The 23,755-nt window shown below is 48.7% G+C and overlaps 1 protein-coding gene across 2 annotated transcripts in view; it reads left to right on the top strand.

The window, feature by feature from the left end:
- The window catches only part of AUTS2 (activator of transcription and developmental regulator AUTS2), a 656,992-nt gene that overhangs the window by 263,841 nt on the left and 369,396 nt on the right, over nt 1-23,755 (top strand). For both annotated transcript variants that reach the window (XM_066636105.1, XM_066636104.1), the window contains exon 5: nt 9,537-9,572. In XM_066636105.1, coding sequence (XP_066492202.1) covers nt 9,537-9,572 — 36 coding nt within the window. The remainder of the gene's footprint in view (nt 1-9,536; nt 9,573-23,755) is intronic.

The following is a 23,755-nucleotide window of genomic DNA, read 5'->3' as shown; positions in this document are numbered from 1 at the left end:
GCTGAGAACCAATTTGCCCCATATAACAGCCCTTCAGATATTTGAGAGTGCTATCATCTCCCTGCTCAACTTTCTCTTCTCCAGGCTAAACACAGCAACATCCCTCGACCTTTCCTTGCAGGACTTGTTCTGCAGTCCAGAAGCTAGGTGTGAGAAGGGATGACTGTGGTAGCTAGTTGATGGGAAAGAAGGATGTTCTTCAATCCCTGGCATCTCCAGTTGAATGGATCTCAGGCAGGACGGCTGATAAAGACTGTTCTCTGTCTGGAGTCTTCAGAGAACTGCTGCCAGTCAACATAGACACGATTGGACTTGAAGCATCAATGGTCTGATTTGCCATAGGGCAGTTTCATGTGTTAATAGTAGATCTGTAGTTTGTGCATCCTTTGCATTTCAAGAGTCCTGAGCTTGATCCTTGGCTTCTGCATTTAAAAGGATTGCAGGCCTGAAAACTTAGATGCTGCTGCCAGTCCGAGGTACACAGCCAGCACTCAGCCCTGGAAAGTGGATGGGCCCTGCATCATGAAAGAGAACTGGGTCTTCATTTGTCCCCTTACCTTGGGTAAAGCCCCAGACTACCCAACGGGGCTACTTGGGTCTGTGCCAGCTAAGTTGCTGGTGCAAGTCCAAGAAGCCCTGTGTTGGGGGGGGGGAGGCTTGAGATGGGGAATTATGGTGGAGGCCTCCTCCGCCGATCCCTCCCCCCAGGCCTGTTCTGCCTTCCCTCTGCCCAGTTACACCCCTTTTTGTGATGGTGGTGCCCAGCTGAGCATTGAAGAAGAGGCTGTGGTGGTGTCATGACCCAGGTAAGTTCAGAAACCATCACCCTCCCCCCCACTCCTGCAACACTTGGCACTTTAACCTACCTGCACTGAAAGCTACAGCTTTGGATCTAAGGTTGGTACATGCCCTCCCACTGGTGCTTCCTACTCACAGGTTGTTGCAGATGTGTTTTATGGTACATTTGTAACACCCTAGGCCAGCACAGTGGCCGCTGCAGCGGTGTAAGGTAAGTATAGGATTGTGCCGTCAGTTGTATCTCCACTTGTAAGGAAGCATCCTAGCTGGAGGCGAGACATTAGCCATTGACTGTGAAAAGATGTGCACACACGCACGCACACACACACACACACACACACACACAGAGAGAGAGAGAGAGATGCTGTTAAATTAGAGGGCTTTTTCACCATTTTCCTTGGAAATACCCTCGGATTGGGACGATAAGCCATTTGACGTTCCCTCTCTGTTGCCCTGTCGTGTGGCCTTCCTCACACACAGACAACATTGGAGAGACACTCTGCAATAAATTAACGAACAGAAAAGTCGCCCTCTGGTAGATTAAGGCCAATTAATTAGCCATCAGCACTTGACACCGTAGTGACGCATCCTCACCGAATTCTACCAAACTGTTTCTCCACTGCCGCCTCCTCTTCCTCCTCCTCCCTGAGCTGAATCTCCGCGTGTGTTGGCTTTGGGGGCCTGACAACTTGTTTTCTGCTTCCTGGGTAAGACTGCCCTCAGGGCGCCAAAGACTCTGGAGCTGTCAGCCCTCCCTTCCCTTATGTAGAGCAGAGCCGTGTCGCCAATTCCATCTCATCAAAATCTCGCCTGCAGTAGAATTTATTCAGCTGAGATTTTGCTGGAAGACAAGATGGCTTCTCCTTCTGTTTCTCTCAACCTGGAATTCAAGCCGGTCCAGCTTCATGCATTTAACACGTAACTGAGTCTCTCTCTCTCTCTCTCTCTCTCTCTCTCTGACACCACCATTCTAGAATTATGCTAAGATATTAAGAGAATTTGCTAATGGATGGCAGGAAATTGGTTTTGGAGCTAATGAAATATTGAAAAATGCCATCAGAAACTGCGTTGGGAGAAAAAGTAAATTATTTTGCCAAAGAAAGAAAGAAAGAAAGAAAGAGAGAGAGAGAGAGAGAGAGAGAGAGGCTCTCTCTTTGGTTGTTGCAACCATGGAAGGAAGAAGTATGTGAATTATCATAGGTAGCACAATGAAAACATTAGCTTAATGCACAGCCAGCAACCACTGGAGAGGCAAAACAAGAACATTAAGGATTATTTAGGAAAGTGAACAAAAAGTAATAGCGAGCATAAAACGACACTCATTTGTAGATAGGTGGTGTGTTTACATCTTAGGTGTTATATATACTTGGAGTCAACCCACCATAAAAACAGCCTAGGAAATAGCACTGAAAAAAAAGTAGAAGCTTCCATAGAACTAGTCACACCATTGGTCTGTCCAGCCCAGTTCTACCTGGAAAAGCAGCTGGGGATTGGATCTGGGAGGTTCCATACACAAACCAGGTATTGCACTGTGGCAAGGCAAAGCTCAGTGGATTGAGCGACAAAAGATCATTTACTACAGGGGTTCCCAAAGTGCGCATTGCAGTGCCTTAAGGAGTCATGGCATACTCAGAGGGTCGCTGTGGGCTGTCCCCCAGTGGTCCCTCCTACTTACCTGTTCCCCCAGGTGCCACAATATTGACTCTCACGAAATCTGGTGAGATCCAAGATGATGACACCCACATTTTGTGAGATTTTTGCGCTGCCATTTTGGATCTCACAAAATCTCATGAGTCGTCGGTGCTGCTGTCTTGGAGCTTGCAAGATTTTGTGATGGTGGTGCCCAGCTGAGCATTGAAGAAGAGGCTGTGGTGGTGTCATGACCCAGGTAAGTTCAGAAACCACTGATCTCATGCCTTCAGAATAATAGCAGCTGCAAAAGATCTGTTCTGGAAGAAGTGACCCAGTGCCTGAATTCCTGGGAATTCTGTGCAAAATTAGGTAGGCTCTTTAACAGTCCATCTACACAGGTGGAAGGAAAGAGGCTCAGGTAGGATAGCCTTGAAGGTCATTCTGGTTGAGTATAAAGGCATGACTGACTGGTGAGTGGGCTTGATTCTCAAACCTCTTCTGGCTGGTATTGCATGTGGTGACCTCTGCAAACGATGGCCATAATAATCTTTGGTATTTTGGAACACGACCAAGTTCTACCACTGTCAGTCCCCTTTGGAGGACATAGCTCAGTGGTAGAATGTCTGTTCTACATGCAGAAGGTCTAGGGTTGTATCTGCTGCAGTACGCAGCCGACACCGCAGCTCCAGAGACTCAAGGTCGGGCAAGTGCTCCCGGGAAATAACAAGGCACACGGCACAAGGCTCCACCACTAGATGTTCCTTTACTTGAAGTATGTACAAGATATTTACAGTTCAAAGGCAGTTGTGCAAGCAAACAGCACAAATAGCTTTCTTTCTCGATACTCCGATCACGAATCACACCGACATAGCTTCCCGCAGACACTCCACATAACATCTCCCACATAGCAGCTTGCACAGGCTGCAGTATATGCTGGCACTGGCCAATGAGAGGCGGGCTACAGTCTGGTGATCCTATGACTCACCATCTGGTGACACATCTGGTGGCAAGGTATTGCATCAGCCACTCCCATGATGCTACACTGTATGCAGGCTAAGACATCAGGGCCTTGCTCTATCCAGCCTGTAAATTCTCTACAGGCCTGGGACTTACAGCATAAAACCTGGCACTATCTTTAGTTGCAAGGATCTCAGGTAGCAAGGCTGGAGGACACCATTGTTCCTGGTGAACTGCCACTCACCAGACTAGACAGTACTGTGCTAAACAGAACATTGACTTGAATCATTGTGGAAGGGTGAGATCAGGTGCTTTGCAAGCTGAAGGTTGAAGATTTAATCCCGGGCATCACCAATTAATAGGATCATAGGGCTGGGAAGACCAGGATGAGATCTCTTGTTATCTGGTGTGCTCCCTGGGGCATTTGGTGGGCCGCTGCTGTGAGATACAGAAAGCTGGACTAGATGGGCCTATGGCCTGATCCAGTGGGGCTGGTCTTATGTTCTTATGGAAGCCTCAAACAACATCACCTCTGAGGTCAGCTCTCGATCTAAGGCAGCTATAGCTATGTATATATGATGATCCATCACTCTGAATAGATGCAGACTGTTCCACCTTCAACACTTCCATTTAAAAGGATATTAGGGGATAAGACTGGGAGAGACTTTTCTCTCTTTGTGGAACCCTGGAGAGCTTTTGTCTGTCAATGTAAACAGAACACCCCGGCCAGACCAATAATCTGGTCCAATGCAAAGCAGCTTCATATGTTCATCGCAGAATATAATGCAATCATCTCAAGTTTTCCTCTGAGCTATTACAATTTAATGATCGACGGGCAGCTCCCAATGCACGCCCGAGAGTTTGTTGCGGAATTCTGTGTGTCACCTCTGTTGTGTGTGTGGTTCCCCCCCCTTCCTGTGTGCTTGTTTTGTGTCTGGGTATGTGAGGCTGGGTGCTTAAATGCTTTGTTGCATTATGTTAATTCCTCGGCAGTGCAATCAAATTCATGTCGTAATTAAAGCTGTCAGTTGGAAGGCAAGCCAATGGCAGTGAAAACACAGCATAACAAATGAAGTGAAATGCTTCTGCATGTAGCTATACAATGCTTCGCCAGGCATGAAATTAAATAAGTAATTTGATGTTGACATCAGAAATTGAAATGATACCCACTGTTCCTTCATTCTGTCAGACCCGCATAAACAATGGCCAAGACAAGCAGGAGGAGCGCACGCCGCTCCCCCCAGCCAGCTCCCCCTCTTGTAATTCACAATATATATGCAAAATCGGCACAGCCGACCGTCTGAGACCTGGAGGATGTGATTTCATTGGGTTCTCGAGGAGCTGCTCAGTACTGAAGGACTGCTTCTTCTTCCATGTTCCAGGGCCAGCACGGATTTCACTATCGACAAATTTAAAATAAATGTGGGCTGGCCGTGTTTATTTTCAGACTGGCCTATGCTAGTTGGAGCGCTGGGCCCTGGAACCTCCATCTGGAGTGTTGTGTCCAGTTCTGGGCACTGGACATGAAAGAAAACGTATTTGTATTGGCAACCTTCAGTCTCGAAAGACTCTGGTATCGCGCTCTGAATGGTGGTTCTGGCACAGCGTCTAGTGTGACTGAAAAGGCCGATTTGGGAGTGACAATCCCTTCCATACCGGGAGCAAGTGCAGTCTGTCCCTGGTCTGTCTCCCTGGCTATGAGCCTTCCTTATTTGCCTCCTAGCCTCAGACTGTTGGCCAAGTGTCTCTTCAAACTGGGAAAGGCCATGCTGCACAGCCTGCCTCCAAGCGGGCCGCTCAGAGGCCAGGGTTTCCCACCTGTTGAGGTCCACTCCTAAGGCCTTCAGATCCCTCTTGCAGATGTCCTTGTATCGCAGCTGTGGTCTACCTGTAGGGCGCTTTCCTTGCACGAGTTCTCCATAGAGGAGATCCTTTGGGATCCGGCCATCATCCATTCTCAAACTGGTATTCAAACTGGTGGGTTGCGCCCCACCAGCCCGTGTAACAGTGCCCCTTTCCCTTCAAGGGGCAGGGGGAAAGCAGTGATGCCATCCCCAGGAAGGGGGATCGCTGCAGGGAAGGGGGGCTGTTTGACCTTCTGCCAGGGTCTGGGGGGTGCAGGGAGCCCTGTAGAGTGCAGGGCTCCTCACAGCTTATAGAAAGTGAACCTTCTGATTTCGGGGTCGCAACCAGGAAGTGGGTTGTGATATAAGAACATAAGAAGAGCCCCGCTGGATCAGGCCAAAGGCCCATCTAGTCCAGCTTCTAGTTCAGTTTCCTGTATGCGGAAGTCCAGCTTCCTGTATCTGTAACTATGTGATAGTCACTTTTGCTTTTTAAAAGCTGCAGGGAGCCCTGCAGAGCACTCCTCGGGGCTCCCCGAACCCCCAGAACTCTGGCAGCAGGTAAGGGCAGTTTAAAAATAGTTCCCCTTTTCCGCAGCAGTGCACTCCTGGGGATCGCGTTGCTACCTTTCCCCTCTCCTGCAAACACTTATTTCAGGAAAGTTACTCCCAAATACCAGTGATGTAGACAGATGGGAATGAGTTCACGGAGGGCGGAATGAAGACAGTGTGGAAAATAAGTCCTATGGCCGTGGTTTCCAAACATGCCTGGTCCCAGTACTCCTGTCACAATGGCACCGGCTGCCAGCACTCCCCTGAAATCACAAATGATCTTGGGCCCAACAAAATGGTGGCTCCTTGGGGAGCCAGAAGAAAAGGCCATCCCTCTGGTGTCCAGGACAATTTGCCATTACACTCTTGGGCACACAGTTTGGGAACCGGTCCTGTGGGGAAAGGTTGAGAGCACTGGAATTTTTAAGCCCAGAATGAGGAAAACTGGGTGAGACATGGACGCCTTTAAAAGGGGATTGGACACGTTTCTAGAGGAAAAATCCATTACGGGGTACAAGCCACGATGTGTATGCGCAACCTCCTGATTTTAGAAATGGGCTATGTCAGAAGGCCGGATGCAAGGGAGGGCACCAGGATGAGGTCTCTTGTTGGCTGGTGTGCTCCCTGGGGCATTTGGTGGGCCGCTATGAGATACAGGAAGCTGGACTAGATGGGCCTATGGCCTGATCCAGTGGGGCTGTTCTTATGTTCTTAACTACAATTCCCAGGAGGCCTTGCAGGTCTCTTGTTATCTGGTGTGCTCCCTGGGGCATGTGGTGGGCTGCTGTGAGATGCAGGAAGCTGGACTAGATGGGCCTATGGCCTGATCCAGTGGGGCTGTTCTTATGTTCTTAACTACAATTCCCAGAATGCCTTGCAGGTCTCTTGTTATCTGGTGTGCTCCCTGGGGCATTTGGTGGGCCGCTGTGAGATACAGGAAGCTGGACTAGATGGGCCTATGGCCTGATCCAGTGGGGCTGTTCTTATGTTCTTAACTACAATTCCCAGGAGGCCTTGCAGGTCTCTTGTTATCTGGTGTGCTCCCTGGGGCATTTGGTGGGCCGCTGTGAGATACAGGAAGCTGGACTAGATGGGCCTATGGCCTGATCCAGTGGGGCTGTTCTTATGTTCTTATGAATGATAGCACTCTTCAAATGCCTGAAGGGCTCTCACATAGAAGAGGGTGAGCGTTCCCAGGTGCCCCAGGGAGCAGGACTAGATCTAATCAGCTTAATTTGAAGGAGGATGGACTGAAGAACTTTCTTAATGGTAAGAGCAGTTCTACAATGGAAACAAAAATGGTGGTGGAAAAGGCTACTAGGTTGTCTTACTGAACCGAAAAAGAAAACCCTACCCTGGCCTACTACATTTTTTTTTTTGCAGTGTGTGAATCCAAGGGTATCGACAGGGGCAGGGGCTGTTCAATTTTTGGAGACCAGGTTCAAATTTCCAGTTGAGCAGCCTACCCTCCAGTTTCATCTCACATTTGTCGCCACTCCTGGCCTCTCTCCTCCTCTCCTTCACAAGCCAGGATGGTGTAGAGATTTAGGACTTAGACCTGGAAGATCCAGGTTCAAATCCCAACTCAGCCACAAAGTTTCCTGGGAGACCTCGGACCAGTCCCTATCTCTCTGCTTCACCCTACCTCACAGGGTTGTTGGGAGGACAAAAGAAGGAACCGTGTACACAGACCCGAGGCTTCTTGGAGGAAGGCAGGGCCTGGCAGGGCCAAGAGCTGCTGTGGCCAAGAGCCAGTCTCAAGGCTCGGGGAGATTGCCCCAAAAAAGGCTGGAGGAGGAAGCAGGTGAAAGTTAATACTCTCCCCAGCCAACCGCTTTGCAGGGGCAGGCACCCCTCTCTTCCTCTACACCCCCCCTTCTTCTCCTCCCTGGGGCATTTGGTGGGCCGCTGTGAGATCCAGGAAGCTGGACTAGATGGGCCTCTGGCCTGATCCAGTGGGGCTGTTCTTATGTTCTTAACTACAATTCCCAGGAAGCCTTGCAGGTCTCTTGTTATCTGGCGTGCTCCCTGGGGCATTTGGTGGGCCGCTGTGAGATACAGGAAGCTGGACTAGATGGGCCTATGGCCTGATCCAGTGGAGCTGTTCTTATGTTCTTAAACTACAATTTCCAGGAGGCCTTGCAGGTCTCTTGCGGTCTTGTGTGCTCCCTGGGGCATTTGGTGGGCCGCTGTGAGATACAGGAAGCTGGACTAGATGGGCCTATGGCCTGATCCAGTGGGGCTGTTCTTATGTTCTTATGTCCTGCACAGAGGTTGTAGCCAGGAGCACCATTCTGTCTGGGCTTGAACCTGCTGCCTCCGGGGACCCAGAGGGTCTGGGCCAGAACCAGAGCTGCTACTGTCATCACCACAGCTAGATCTGGTAGGACAAGGGCAAATAGTATAATGCAGTGATTTTCAACCTTTTTCAACTCACGGCACACTTAGAAGGTGCTAAAACTGCAAGATACACCATCGGTTTTTGGGCAATTGAGAAAGCAGAGCGTGCTGCTGGTGGGGGGGGGGTCCCATCCCTCCAAAACCCACTAATAGATGAACCCCAAACTCCTGTGGGACACCTCCAGACCATTCATGGCACCCCAATATGCAGCTGCCCAATAGTTGAAAATTGCTGGTGACTATGGGAGCTACCCGGGACCATTCTGAACAGCTCAGCAGTGAAATTGACAGCTGCGGCAATATCTGTGGGAGCCCGGGAGGGAGGAGCTGGAGGAGAGAACCTGAAGGAAGAACAACAGAGCCACCACATATCCAGAAAATGATTACGTCCAGCAATCTTCAGTCCTGGAAATACCGAATATCACAACTTGGAGTATATTTGTTTCACTGTGTCAATACGCCTCTTACAGTTCAGGTTACCAAGCCTAACTGCAGTGGCGTAACTAAGGGGGTAGGGGGTACATCACTCCAGGTGCCATGCATTGAGGGGGTGCCAACCTGCACCCCCCCAATGACGGATCCTAAGGCAGAACCAGAGCTGTCCGACCTGCCATGTCTCCCTGCTCATGGTACGGGGTGGTGGGGGGATTCAGGAGTAAGTACTGTGGTGGTGAGGACACCTTATGATAACTGTAAAATGTATGTGCTTTTTTTTCGCCCTTTAAGAAAATCAACCCAACAAACAACTAGAGAATAAACTGACAAACTGAACTGTTGCAAGGGAGGGCAGCGGCATCCATTTTTTAAGCCCATGGGGCTATTTGCTTTTGAATTATGTGAGCCTAGGGATTCTTTCCCCCTCCCTCTCCTCACCCCTGCCTCCTTCTCCTTGCTCTCCTCTCCTACCCGCCCCTTTGCCTCGGCAGCATTAAGTAGCTGGAGTCCAGGGCAGTGGATGCCAGCATGTCAGGGAGGCTGCTTGATGCGTGTCTGTTTAGTTTCAGCAATCGGCTGAAATGCCATCATTAATTCATTATCCAGCTGCCTGTCAAATAAATTGGCAATTACACCCACCACCAGAGTTTGGAATTTCAGTAAATAGCACGTTACTGTCGGTGAGCTGTTGAGAAATTGAAAGGGGGGGGAAGAATTAAGTGAGGACACCATGTTTGTTTCAGTAGCGGATGACAAGGGGCAAGCCCCATCGCTGTGCCGTTTGCGGTGATGAAAACGTAGAACAGCAACAACAAAAAATGTGGCACTGGTAATGAAGGATGCAGAATGGAACATGTAGGGACAAAAAGACATACCTGATCGTTTCTCTTTCTGTCTTTTTTTTGTGCTTCATTGCAGAGCTCAGCTCCATCCAGCTTGGGAACGGGTTACTTCGTAAGTGGATCTCGACTTTTTAAAATGCGTGTCTCTGAATGGTAGGGGAGACTGTGAGTCCCCTGATGTGACCTTATGGGATCAATGTGCATGAATCCATTCAGTTCAGTCGACTGATGTCTTTTTAATGGATGCATGGCCATAAAACAGCAGATCTGCAACAGCAGAAATGGATAATTATTTTGAATTGGCTCATGTAACCCGCCCCCATGTTTTCCTGATTCTCCAGGTCTCCCAAGTCATGGGTTCACCTAAGTCATGGGTCCCCCAAAGTCATGGTCCCCCAAGTCGGCTCATGTCTGTCAAAAAGAAATTATTCTTAGCAAAACACACACATGGCCTAATGCTGGGGGGAGCGGTGTGTTGTTCTTGGAGAACGTAAGCCAAATACTATGCAGCCCATAGGCCAAAATTAAACCTAGATGTGGCCTGTTGGTAGGCAGGGGTTGGTCTGAGTCCTGGGGGTGGTTCTGGGAAGGCCATCAGAGTCTGAGAAGGAAAGCAACGCTGTTTTTTGAGAAGAAGGAGTGGAGGCCTCACCTCCTCCTTGGAAGACTCTAGTGTTTCCATTGATTGCCTTCTGCAATGGGTTCAAGTTCAGACCTCTCCATCCTCTGGGCTCTCTTCTAATGAGAGAAAACAAGGACCTGGGCCACCAAACATTGATCTGTGACTATAATATTGCATGTACTTGATCTCAAAGTAGGCACCTCCAGGTGTTCAGTTGACAGGAAACTTTCACTGATATGTGAAGCCAGTCCCTTGACCCATGGGACTGATGTTCTTGCTGGTCAAAGAGCGAGAAGATGGAGATGAAAAAAAACAACCCATGTTGTAACATTGGAATAACATGAGATAAATATTGATGCACAAGCTTCGTGAATTGTGGACCACCTGGGCAAGCTCTTTGGATGTATGTCGGACGGTTGGCACAGAATTGAATTGGTGTCTCTCTTGAGAAGGGTTCAGAAATGCTGTTGTCGCTTCTCAGATATAAGAGAGCCAATGAATGACCTCCTACAGTAAGTTCAGCTGCATCTTTTCTCTTTTGTATCACAACATGTTTTTTTAAAAATTGGTAATCTGACTGCTGGAGGGCTTGTCTTTGTATGATGGTAATACTGACTGAATCTTCCCCTTCTTCAAGATGCGTATTTTAATTTTAAAACAGCGTTGAGCAGTATTTCCTAATGTGAAGGAAGCAAGGGGTGCTCTCCTTTTTTTCTTGCTTAGTTGTAACTGGGAGGGTGTTTATGACTGGGGATAGAAGGACTTGCCTGTTTCCATTCTGTCCAAAATTTGGATGTCTGTTCCATTCTCTTCTATCCAGGTCCCCCAAGTCATGGGTCATGATTCCAAGTAAGTCATGGGTCCCCCCAAGTTTATTTTCTGCCACTTTTCTTGTTGGCAACCTTCCGTCTCGAAAGACTCTGGTATCGCGCTCTGAATGGTGGTTCTGGAACAGCGTCTAGTGTGGCTGAAAAGGCCGATTCGGGAGTGACAATCCCTTCCACACCGGGAGCAAGTGCAGTCTGTCCCTGGTCTGTCTCCCTGGCTATGGGCCTTCCTTCTTTGCCTCTTTGCCTCAGACTGTTGGCCAAGTGTCTCTTCAAACTGGGAACCAAAACTAAACCAAAACAAAAATACAAGCCATACCTATGACTTTTTTTTTCTTTCAAATTTTCATAGGTTTCCTACCAAAATAGCTGATGCAGTTCATAAAAGTACACAATTCAGTATTGCCCCCAGATGTATGAATTGCACGGACTCCATAGTCATGAATCAGTAGCTTATATTGAGCTGGGTGACCCAGGGGGAAACTTTGCCAGGGAAACGTCTGACATTCCTGAGAATTGATCGAATGTAAAACAGCATACAGAATAAAACACCAAAGATCTTGGGGGACAAGAAAACAGAATGTAAAGCATGAGCCATCAAATCAACAGGCTGGCCAAAACAAATGTAAAAGGCTAAGGGCACAATCCTAACCAGGTCTACTCAGAAGTAAGTTCTATTTTGTTCATCTCAAAAAGACATAGTGGAAATGGAAAAGGTGCAAAAGAGAGCGACTAAGATGATTATGGGGCTGGGGCACCTTCCTTATGAGGAAAGGCTACGGCGTTTGGGCCTCTTCAGCCTAGAAAAGAGACGCCTGAGGGGGGACATGATTGAGACATACAAAATTATGCAGGGGATGGACAGAGTGGATAGGGAGATGCTCTTTACACTCTCACATAACACCAGAACCAGGGGACATCCACTAAAATTGAGTGTTGGGAGAGTTAGAACAGACAAAAGAAAATATTTATTTACTCAGTGTGTGGTTGGTCTGTGGAAGTCTTTGCCACAGGATGTGGTGATGGCATCTGGCCTGGACACCTTTAAAAGGGGATTGGACAAGTTTCTGGAGAAAAAATCCATTACAGGGTACAAGCCATGATGTGTATGCGCATCCTCCTGATTTTAGAAATGGGCTATGTCAGAATGCCAGATTTAAGGGAGGGCACCAGGATGAGGTCTCTTGTTATCTGGTGTGCTCCCTGGGGCATTTGGTGGGCCTCTGTGAGATACAGGAAGCTGGACTAGATGGGCCTATGGCCTGACCCAGTGGGGCTGTTCTTATGTTCTTAACTACAATTCCCAGGAGGCCTTGCAGGTCTCTTGTTATCTGGTGTGCTCCCTGGGGCATTTGGTGGGCCGCTGTGAGATACAGGAAGCTGGACTAGATGGGCCTATGGCCTGACCCAGTGGGACTGTTCTTATGTTCTTAAACTACAATTCCCAGGAGGCCTTGCAGGTCTCTTGCTGTCTTGTGTGCTCCCTGGGGCATTTGGTGTGCCGCTGTGAGATACAGGAAGCTGGACTAGATGGGCCTGTGGCCTGATCCAGTGGGGCTGTTCTTATATTCTTAACTACAATTCCCAGGAAGCCTTGCAGGTCTCTTGTTGTCTGGTGTGCTCCCTGGGGCATTTGGTGGGCTGCTGTGAGATACAGGAAGCTGGACTAGATGGTCCTATGGCCTGATCCAGTGGGGCTGTTCTTATGTTCTTATGTTCTTAATCAGGAAAGTGTGGTTAGGACTGTAGCCTAAACGGAACAATCTCTTAAAATGGGTAAAGAGAGACCCAAATGGACCTCTTGGGGGAGGAGATTCCATAGCCATGGTACTGCCACTGAAGAAAGCCCTGACCGTGGTGCCCATTGAGGGGATCTTTTCTCAAGCCCGCCCAAGAACAGGGGTTTCCAAAGTGTGCATCATGATGCCTTAGGGCAGCGGTTTTCAAACTCTTGGGGAGGCGAACCACAGTACGTCTTGGTGGGGCGGGGGGAAGGTAGCGACGTGATCCCCAGGATTGCGTCGCTAAGGGGGGCTGCAGGGACTGGGATGCACTCCCCAGTCCCTGAAGCAGCCTTCCCAGGTGCAGGGAGCCCTGCGCGAGCTTCTGCAGGGCTCTCCAGGCTTCTAAAAGTGAAAGTAGCGCAATCGCACTCCACTTCTGCAAAACCGGAAGTGGAGCTCAATCACTCCACTTTCGCTTTTAGAAGCCTGGGGAGCCCTGCAGACGCTCACGTAGGGCTCCCTGCACCCTGGGAAGGCTGCTTTAGGGACTGGGGAGTGCATTTCAGCCCCTGCAGCCCCCCTTAGTGACACGATCCTGGGGATTGTGTCGCTGCCTCTTCCCTGCCTCCTTGCTGCCCCTGCCCCTTAAGGGGGCCAGGGCCTTCAGGCTAGGGTGTTGTGACGCCCCAGTTTGAAAACCACTGCCTTAGGGCATTGTGTCACACACACAGGGATGTCCCCTATGGTTCCTCCTTCCTGTTCTCCTGGGCGCGGCAATCTTGGATCTTGAAAAATCTCACAATATCCAACATGGCAGTGCTCAAATCTCATGAGTCTGGGGCACTGCCATCTTGAATCTCATGAGCCGGGAAGAAGAGGCTGATGGGGGCGCCATGCCCTGGTTAAATTTGAGAACCTCTGCCTTAGAGGCTGCCTGATCTGGTGGAAGCTGGTGGATCCAAAGAGTGCCATCCTCACAGCTGGAAGAAATGGAGGCTGGTGGAAGATAACTTAACCAGAGCCACCAGGACAGGAGATGATATTTTCCTGCTCCCGCCACAGTATACCATTGGGTTGTGTGTGTGTGTGTGTGTGTGTGTGTGTGTGTGAGGGGTGTGTATATGATGAACCAACCATCTGCCTGTCTAATCACCTTGCCCATTTTGTGCCCTTCGTTCTTACGCTCAAGTAATCCTCGCTGACACCAGCAGGACCTTCAGCAAGGTTGAAACTCGTCCTCTCAATCTGACAGCTACAGAAATTCCGGCTTCCTTTTTTGCCGGAACGTTGAGAGCCTGGTTAGCCCGACTTGCTATCCGTCACTTGGCTCCCTGACAGAAGCACCTCTTCCCTCAACAGACAGCCTTCTGTCTTCGGTTGCTGAGGGAAAAAAAAAAAAGATACATTTTTAAGCGCCCTGCGCGCAGTGCGTGGCCCCTGTTCCCTGAAAACAAGACGAGGTGTCAATCGGTACATCTGCTGCAAAATCTGCAGGCAGCTCAAGCTGTCAATAACAGACATGTTGTGCGCTAACAGCTCATGGCTGTCTTTTGTGTGTTCCCCATGCTGTTGCTCATAAAGGATGGGCCACTTTGGCTTCACCAGTGCGCTCATGCATGGTTTCTTTCCATCAACCCCCTCCCCCCCCCGTCTTTGAGAAATCCATACCTGAATTTTGAGAATTACAGTGCCTCGGAACTAGTGTTATGGTGTTGACCGAGCTCATGATACTGTCTACCTCGTGATGCTTGGACATACTGTAAGGCAATATGTAAGGCATTCTCCCCCACCCCACCCCACAAAGTTCTTGAGCTCCAATATGCACTCCCAGATTTTGCACTTACCCTTGTGAAATATTCTTCATTGACACCCAGCACGGCTGAACCAGTTCTGAGTCGGGCTAAGGAGCGGGTTCAAGTTCATCACTGTGACACTCGCCCAGAAATTGTGCACTTCTGTGAGAAGTAAACTAAGGAACGACACGCCAAACTCTTAGAGATCATACAAAATTGCTTTCCATTGCATGGGTCCATCTAGCTCAGTATTGTCTAAGCCAGGGGTGTCCAAAACCCGGCTCTGGAGCCACTTGCAGCCCTCAGGGGCTCCCAGTCTGGTCCACGGGGAGCCCCCAGTCTCCAATGAGCCTCTGGCCCTCTGGAGACTTGCTGGAGCCCATGCTGGCCAGACACAGCTGCTCTCAGTGTGAGGGTGACTGTTTGACCACTTGCGTGAGCTGTGGGACGAGGGCTCCCTCCACTGCTTGCTGTTTCACGTCTGTGATGCAACAGTGGCAGCAAAGGAAAGGCTGGCCTTGCTTTGTACAAGGCCTTTTATAGGCCTTGAGCTACTGCAAGACCTTCATTCATTCATATAAGTTCCATCTCTAATAAATTCATTCATGTAAATTTATTCAAATTTTAAATGTAAATTAATTCTTTTTCTCCTTGCCCCCGTCACAGTGTCAGAAAGATGATGTGGCCCTCCTACCAAAAAGTTTGGACGCCCCAGGTCTAAGTAACCGGAAGCTACTTCTAGCTTGCACCCACAACTTCCAGTTTGCTTCCGCAACTTCCAGTTTGTGTTTGTAAGGCATTCTGGGGCCCGTGGAGGCCAAGAGAGTAGGTTGCAGGCCCGGTGTAACCTGGAAGTTGCCTTCAGTGACTCCCAGGAATGCTTTGTGGCTTTGGGTTGAGATCTACGTGGAGGACAAAGTGAGTTGTGGCTGCACAAAATTTGGGAGCCACTGGTGTAGACCATACTAACCTAGATGACTGTTTCTCAAACTGTGGGTCGTGTAACACCTAGCCCATTGAAACTATGAAGGTGAAAGTACAGAGTACAGAACTTCTGGGAAGGGCTGGCTCCCAGTGGGAGAGAGTCATGGTGCTTTGTCCTGTTTAGGTGGGAAAATGGGATGCTGGAAGGGGGGAGGGCTGTGTGCTTGGAGAAGGATTCAAGTTTACCTTCTGCTTTGTCTTCCAAGCTGGAATGTTTGGATTCTAAGCCACGCAGAACAACAGCACGAGCATTCTGTGTAACGGGACCTTTGACTGATGGCAGCTTAGGTTTGAAGCTTAAATTGATGATGCCACTTCTGGCCATGACATCACTTCCTGATTAATGACATCACTTCCGGCGGGTGTCATTTTAAAAGGTGGGTCCGGGTGCTAAAACGTTTGAGAACCACTGAGCTAGATGCAATGCAGTGGAGGGCAGCTGTCTGATTGATTGCTTGTTATGTATTTAGGTTGACGAGGTGTTGGGGGGGGAAATTAACCATTCTTTGAATTGTCCTGACGTTTGTTCTTCCGGTGCCAAGCAATATGTTTCTCCCAGCCCCCTCCAGCCGAGGAATGCTTTGATTTGCACCCAATCTGGTGAGCCTAGAAAGCATACATTGCGAGAACACTCCCTAAGGAGATGGTTCCTTGGTTGCATACATAAAGATGGACTGGGAAAGGCGGGGAGTTCAACAGCTGTTTGCTCTGTCATGGAATGCCACTGGGACTCCACGTGGTGCGGTGTTGCATGACATCCCCAAAACCCTTCCCCGGAGAGCACAGGAAGAGACAGCTGTGCTAAGGTAGCAACCTTGAGAAGAACCTCTGTGTTCTCAAAGCATCCGCTCCAGGAAATCTGTGCAGTGTGTGTGTGTGTGTGTGTGTGTGTGTGTGTGTGTGTGTGTGTTTCTCTTTTACTGGGGTCCAGTTATGAGCCATTTCACTGGCTGGGAGAGGTAAGTAAAAGGAAAAATGGCATGCTGTGGTAGTAATACCTGATCACCCCTTATTTTGTTTGCCTGTTCCCCACTTATTTTTGACCTCACTATTTCCTCTGGAAGACCTTGTAATGCCTCACGCTCCTGAAGGTGTTGTGTAGTCATTCAGATCCGGAAGCCATGATGACCCTATTGGTGTTGCATAGTGTTTGCCCTTCTGTTACTGACCAGTGATCAAAGGACTTGGCTTTGAACCATTTGGTTGTTTATGGACCCCCTCCCCACCTTACTAGGGGTGGATCCAGTGTTTGTATTGGGGGGGGCTAATGAGCACTTCCTTAGCTCCAAAGCCCAGGTCAACCAGCCAGGTAGACCTGGGCTTCCGGTTTAACTTGTGTGGCCGAGGTTTGCTGGGGGAGTAGACCTGTCTCCTTCCGGACCTAGAGCCCAGATCTACCTGCCAGGTAGACATGGGCTCCCATTCTGACTGCCCTCTGGAGCTGCCTTTTTAAGGTAGGTAGACCTGGGCTCCTATCTGGACTTGGAGCCCAGATCAGCCTGCCAGGTAGATCTGGGCTCCCATTTCAAGTGCCCTCTCATCCCACCCAGTAAGCTTTCTCCTGGCAACTGACTTCCCTTCCCATCCCAGCAGCCGCCCTTCCCTTCTGGCGTGACAGTTTGGGGGGTATGCACCCATACCCCCCTTGGATCAGCCCCTGCACATAAGCAGGAAAGTCAAAGGGCTCAGGTGAACCCCCCACCCCCTGGTAACCCATCCCAAAGTAAGCGTCAAGTAACACCAAGAGTTTATTAAAAAAAACAGGGATATGGACATGCATTTCTTTACACATTTGTGACTAGTGCAGCATTTCTCAAATTGTGAACCGCGACCCACTGGTGAATTGACCGTATGTGTTGGGTTGTGACCTAATGCTCCCTGCTGTGCCGTAAAACCTTACTGGGAGCCACTGGTAACCACTTCCAAGTCAAACTGGGTCTTCAACCCACTCCATTGGCCACTGCGGGCCTCAGAATGCCTTGGGGACGTGATCAGAAGTGACTTCTGGTTCACGTCCAAAACTTCTGTTTTATTTCCGGCTTGCTTCTGCTGGCATTCTGGGGCCCACGGATGCCGATGGAATGGGTCGTGGGCCCGGTGTGACCCAGAAGTGGTCTCCGATGGCTGCCAATAAGGCTTTGCAGCACAGCCGGGAGCGTTGGGTTGCAACCCAGCTCAAGGGATGAGGTGGGTTGTGGCGGTTTGAAGTTTGAGAATTTCTGATCTAGTCTGTCCAATGCATTGACAGGGGTCACCGCTCAAGGGATTTTTTTTTCCAGTCCTCAGCACTGCGCCAGATATTTCATGCGGCCCTCTGGCCAAAAAGTTTGGAGACTCCTGCTCTGGGTCCAAACCCAACTGGGGAAGGAACAGCAGTAAGTGGAGGCAGCAACAGGGACGCACCATCTCCCCAATTTCTTCTCCTCCTTTTCCTTGCCATTGCTTTGTCACCAAACGCCGTGTCTTCTCTCTGGAGCTCAGCCTAGACTCTGCTGCCGTAAGACAGTTAAATGAGACATCAGGGAGCTTGCCGCGGTAGAGGGAGAGGTGCTGTTCTCTCTCGGTGCCACATTTTCTTACAGTCAGCGATAACGGTAAACAAGATGTATTGGTGCTGTAGATCGTTGGAGACTTCACTTATCTCCGGTGCTTGATTCAGGAAGCCAAACATTTAAATGTCTTTTGCTCATGTGAGAACGTTTATCCATTCCGAAATGAGCGCATTTATACAAAGGAGCCTTGGCGGCTCTGCGCTTAGATGTGTTGCCGTTAATATACTGTCATTTTTTTTTTCAGCATGTGTGCCTGTGCGTGGCTGTTTATAAAGGCCGGTTCTTGTTAGCTACCACTTGGCATGATTAATCATTGTTAACAAATCTTAATTTACTTCGCTTGGCTAATGACGGAGCTCCACTTTCAGGCTAGTAATTAGCCGCAGTGAATATCTTTGCAAAACGAGACCATCCTGTCTTTTGGAACGGTTCACTGAAATTAGTGTTTGCGTTGCACAGATTGAAAATGAAGCACAAACGTGTTGTCACACTAGGGTTTGAAATCCAGTGGAACAGTGTGAGATCTTTCAGGGCTTGAGCTGGCGATCAGAAACTCAGTGTCCGTGCATGGGATTTTGCTCTTGACAGGGTCGTCACGAGGGTTTCCAACGCCCGATGCGAGAGCTCTTCGCTTCACCCCCGTGATGAACCTCCTCCTGGACCAGACCATACAGAATAAATTACAGTGTCATATACCCAGCCTAAATGCAGTGACATCATTCGGGTTAACTTTAACTTTATTTCTTTCTTTTAATATATCACAGATATAGGTCACCCAACAAATCAGTCACCAACCTAAAACCAGTGGCCAGCTTGATGGCACTCATACAATTGAGTACGAATTCTAGTATTAGCTCTGATACATGGAAATGAGAGCTGACTCAGGGCCAATCCTATCCAATTTTCTAGTGCTGGTGCAGTTGTGCCAATGGGGTGTGGTGGAGGGGCAGTCATTGGGGCCTTCTCAAGGTATGGGGATACGCGTTCCCTTACCACGGGGCTATATTGTGGCTACACCAGAGCTCAAAAGTTGGATAGGATTTGGCCCTCATACTCACTGGTTCCCTGCTGTGTCATAATACCAGCTCCTTGGCTCTCTGGACATTCAGTTTCATTGATTAGTTTTGAGTTTTAAAAATCCACTTTTTGTTACATAAAACTGTTGTGTTTTCCTTTTCCGGTTATTTGGCCATAACTTTTATTAGAATATGGTTTGTTTATTAGAATATGGTTATTCACGCATGGTTTGTTTCATTGTGTTCTGCATGAAATTCTGCACTGAGTGATATATAACGTGATGGTATTATTTGAAAATATCAAGATTTCACAATTTATGGCTTGTAGTGGTGTCACCGTCCCCCCCCCCAATGCATCACCTGCACCCCCTAGCAACGCAACTAGCTCCTGATTCTACAAAGTTCATCTTTTCAGCCCTGCCTCAAATCACCAACACTATGTTTTGGGGCTTAAAGGCGGTATGCTGAGATCATGACAGAGACCAAACGTCTAGCAGCCCAATCCTATACATGCTTACGCAGAAGTAAGTCCCATTAAAGTCAATGGGGCTTACTCCCAGGAAAGTGTGGATAGGATTGGGCTGTAGGTCAGCAATTGTCAACATTAGTTTGCTGCAAAAGGTCTGCAGGTGTGCTGTAAGAGTTTGGAGAAGAGCAACTGACACTTGCTAAAATGTCTGGGTTCTGTGGTTCTGTTTCTAGGGCAACTGTCTTTAGTAACAAATTGTCTGTCCTTCTTCCTCTGCTGCCAGAGCCTCTGTTTTGCTTCTCCTGCCCAGAATGGCTCTGAAGGGGAAGGGGAGTGGCCGCTTGCATGGCGCATTCAGGCACCTGAAAAACTTAGTGCTTTGCACCCCCTCCAGCTATGCCACTGGGTTAAAAGACTCCAGACTGTGTGGCACAAGTGACTGGTAGGAAAAGGACAGTTGAGCCCTTGTTGTACCAGTATGACTCACAAGTGGAGCCAAGGAGAGTGGAGACAAGGCAGCGTCATTCAGAAAATGGATATCCAGCTAAAAAGAGTTCATTAGTTCCACCAGCACAGCAGCCCTATAGAACTGGGCCGCATGATCTCATAATGTAACCCAGTGATTTTCAACATTTTTCATCTCTTGGCATACTGACAAGGCACTAAAATTGTCAAGTTACACCATCAGGTTTTTGACAATTGACAAGGCACACCATGCTGCCAATGGGGGGGGGGCTCAGATCTCCCATTGGCCCTACTCATAACTGACTTTCCCCCAAATTCCTGTGGCACACCTATGACCCACTTGTGGCACACCAGTGTGCCATGGCACAGTGGTTGAAAATGGCTGATGTAACCTGTAGTTCGACACTGTTAGCATTCTGACTTTGAAAGTGATGATTTTGGATTCAGATTTATCCTTTTGTATTTGTAATGGTGATGTTACTTAGGCTCACTTTCCCGGGAGTAAGTCCCACTGAACACAATAGGACTTACTTCTGAGTAGCCCTGGTTAAGATTGTGCCCTTAGTAACTCCTACCCCAAAGTACTGGGGATCCTGTTATTTCTTGAAAGTGGGGGGGGGGGCTGGTTTTACTCAGAAGTAACTGATTGAATTCAATGGTGCTTACTCCCAGGTCACTCTGCGTAGCAATCCAGTCACCCTGGCCTACATTGTGTTAATTAATCTAGATGCAAGAGTGATCCAGGTGACCCCACACCCAGGAGACACAACTCTTAGATTGATTCTTGCCTTGTAAACCTTAATGTCGCAGATCAAAATGGAACTGGGAAATGGGGTAATCAGGACAGTACTTCAGGACGGCACTTCAGGAAATGACGATGAACTTTGCTTATCTGAAATGGTGTACATGCTCATTTTTTATACTCCAGGAGCCATTGGAAATTCATCGCAGAAGTAATGGACCCCAATTATCCCATAAATACATTTTGCACAATAAAATCCATCTGCGGGTCAATTAATTTTAATGTTTGTCAGCAGCCCAGGTGCCCCTGGCATTTTTGTTTTAAATGAGTACGGAACAGTCATCAAAGCAAAGTACTGCAGTTGGCAAGATGGAACAGCTGAGGAAGGAGTGAACGAACGGTATTTTCGTGATCTCGCTAGAAAGAGCGATAGGGGAGGTCTTGCGATTCAAATGCACAAGTCATTATGCGGGCAGGCCATAGGGGAGTGCATTCATTCTTGAATGAACGACATCAGCAGATTCTAATCCAGGTCTGTTTTCTGGGGCTCCCATTTATTTCATTTAATTTTTTTAAAATTTACAAATTAGTAACAAATAATACATATATAATACATACACATAAAGGTAATCTGGGGGGGGGCGTTCTGACTGTGCTACCACCAGTATTGGTGAGGGCAGTGGTGGCTGGGAATAGGGCCTTCTCGGTGGTGGTGCCCCATTTATGGAATGTCCTTCCCCTGGAGTTAAGAATGGCATCGTTACAGGGGTGCAGGCCACATCAGGTGATGTGCAGGGGGATGATATCACTACTTGCTAAAAAATTTTAAATTCTTGGTATTTTCTTGGTAAAATTCTTGGTATTTTCACAGAACACCCTCACGTTATATGTCATTTGATGTATAATTTCATGCTGAATGCATTAAACAAACCACATTGAACTATCTCTATTCCATCAGCAGCTACTGTTACCCTGCACATGCCTGATGTTGTCTGATCTTGGAAGCTAAGCAGGGTCAGGCCTGGTTAGGACTTGGATGGGAGACCGCCTGGGAATACCAGGTGCTGTAGGCTTATACCATAGTCTTTTGAGACTGAAGGTTGCCAACCATCTCCCTTTACTGAACACTATCTCCCAATCTTGTCTGATCTGGGAAGCTAAGCAGGGTCAGGCCTGGTCAGTACTTGGATGGGAGACCGCCTGGGAATACCAGGTGCTGTAGGCTTATACCATAGTCTTTTGAGACTGAAGGTTGCCAACCATCTCCCTATACTGAACACTATCTCCCAATCTTGCCTGATCTGGGAAGCTAAGCAGGGTCAGGCCTGGTCAGTACTTGGTTGGGAGACCGCCTGGGAACACCGGGTGCTGTAGGCTTCTACCATAGTCTTTCAAGACTGAAGGTTGCCAACTATTATTCCATCAAAAGTTGTAGCCAAAAAACCAGTGGGGCAGAGTGACGACACATCACCACGCCCATCACCTGGGGTGTTGCCCTGCCCACTGCATGGGAGGCGGTCCATCGTGGGGTGACACGCTGGCCTCCCGCACCGGGTGATGCAAACCGTAGTGACGCCACTTCCTGACCTTCCATATGGGTTAAAACCCACAAACAAGATCATGCAAAAGGATAAATAAGAAAAAATGGATGTGATTTGTGACTTGTTCACTTCAGTTGGTGTTCAGTTTGAAATGAATGATTCGTGAAACCAGTGGATTTCTTTCAGTCAGTTTTTGCTACCTACCTACCTACCTACCTACCTACCTACACATAATAGTGAACGCAAAGTAGATTGCCTGCCACTCCAGGGCTTTGAGAAGTTTCTTCACTGAACCCTTGCAAGTCAACCTTCCCCATCATGCTCACCGCATGAGCCTCAGTGCGCAGCCTGCAACACTCTGAGTCTTCCCTCCGTGACAGCCTGCCATGGCCACATTGTTAAATGGCAGGACGGGACCCTGTTAACAAATGCCGAAACCTTTGCTGTGCCAACCTGCCTTCTTCTCAAGTCTCACCAGCCTCCTAGTCAATCTTGGTTGAAGCCCACTTAAGAAAAGACACCAAATGCCGTTTTCAGCATAATCAAACTTGATTTTTTTTTGTCAGCTCCCTCTCGGAAAAATTACAAGGTTGATTCAAGCAGGAGACAGCCTGAGATTAGCTGTCACTCCAGATTCAGCCCGTCAAACTCGTGTTATTGCTAAGTTATCCCCATTTTTATTATTCTTAGTCACTGGCCTGGAATAAGTATATTCTTTGCTCATCATCTCTTGTGAAGCAACATCTGAAGGGTTAGTATTTTCCTGGTTCCTTCCTCCCTCTCCGCCCCCCTCCCAGCCTCCCCTCTCGCCTCCCTTTGCATGTGACACCCAATGTGAACCTGGATAATAAGGGTTTGCTTCGCTGATTGCCAAACATACATTACTGGCATTTTTAAACCCACTTTGGGTCATATTAGGGTGATTGCAGACAGTTAAGCTGTCGGAAGCGAAGCCTTTGCCGCACACCAGGCTCCAGATCATTAGGGCTGAATGTTTAAATGCACTGCCTCTCTTGATCAGGAGTGTAATGTTTTGGGACGGAGCCCCTCCTCCATTGGTCTGCCAAGGACCAGCTGCCGCTTGGGTCCTCTCTTCCAAGAACAGATTCCTTTTGCGGCCATTTCCTTTCACCGTAGCAGCCGGAGAGACAAAACTCTTCATGTTCATGAGCATCCAACATTGCCTCTTGCTGAGTCTGGTCTTTGATCTCTCAAGCACAGCATGGCCTACACTGGTTGTCAGAGGCTCTTCAGGGTTTCAGTCAAGGGTCTTTCCAAGCTCTAGCTTCTCCATGGCTCCGTCACTGAGCTCTGGCCACCCTCTTGAGCTATAGCCACCCTCCCTTTAGCCTATGATGCTCTCCATCCCTCTACTCAGTGGTTCCCAAACTGTGCGCCGAGACAGGCGTCACGCTGATGAGCGCGGCAAACTCATAGGGGCATAATGGATTGTCTCTGGCAGCTTCTTCTTCTGGCTCTCCTGGGTGCCTCCATCTTGGATCATTGTGCAATATCTCACATGATCCAAGATGGAGGCACCCAGGACACTAAGAAAGAAGG

This window comes from Tiliqua scincoides, chromosome 8 (assembly GCF_035046505.1).
Source record: "Tiliqua scincoides isolate rTilSci1 chromosome 8, rTilSci1.hap2, whole genome shotgun sequence".
NCBI lineage: Eukaryota > Metazoa > Chordata > Lepidosauria > Squamata > Scincidae > Tiliqua > Tiliqua scincoides.
This window is presented reverse-complemented; position numbering and strand designations above follow the sequence as displayed.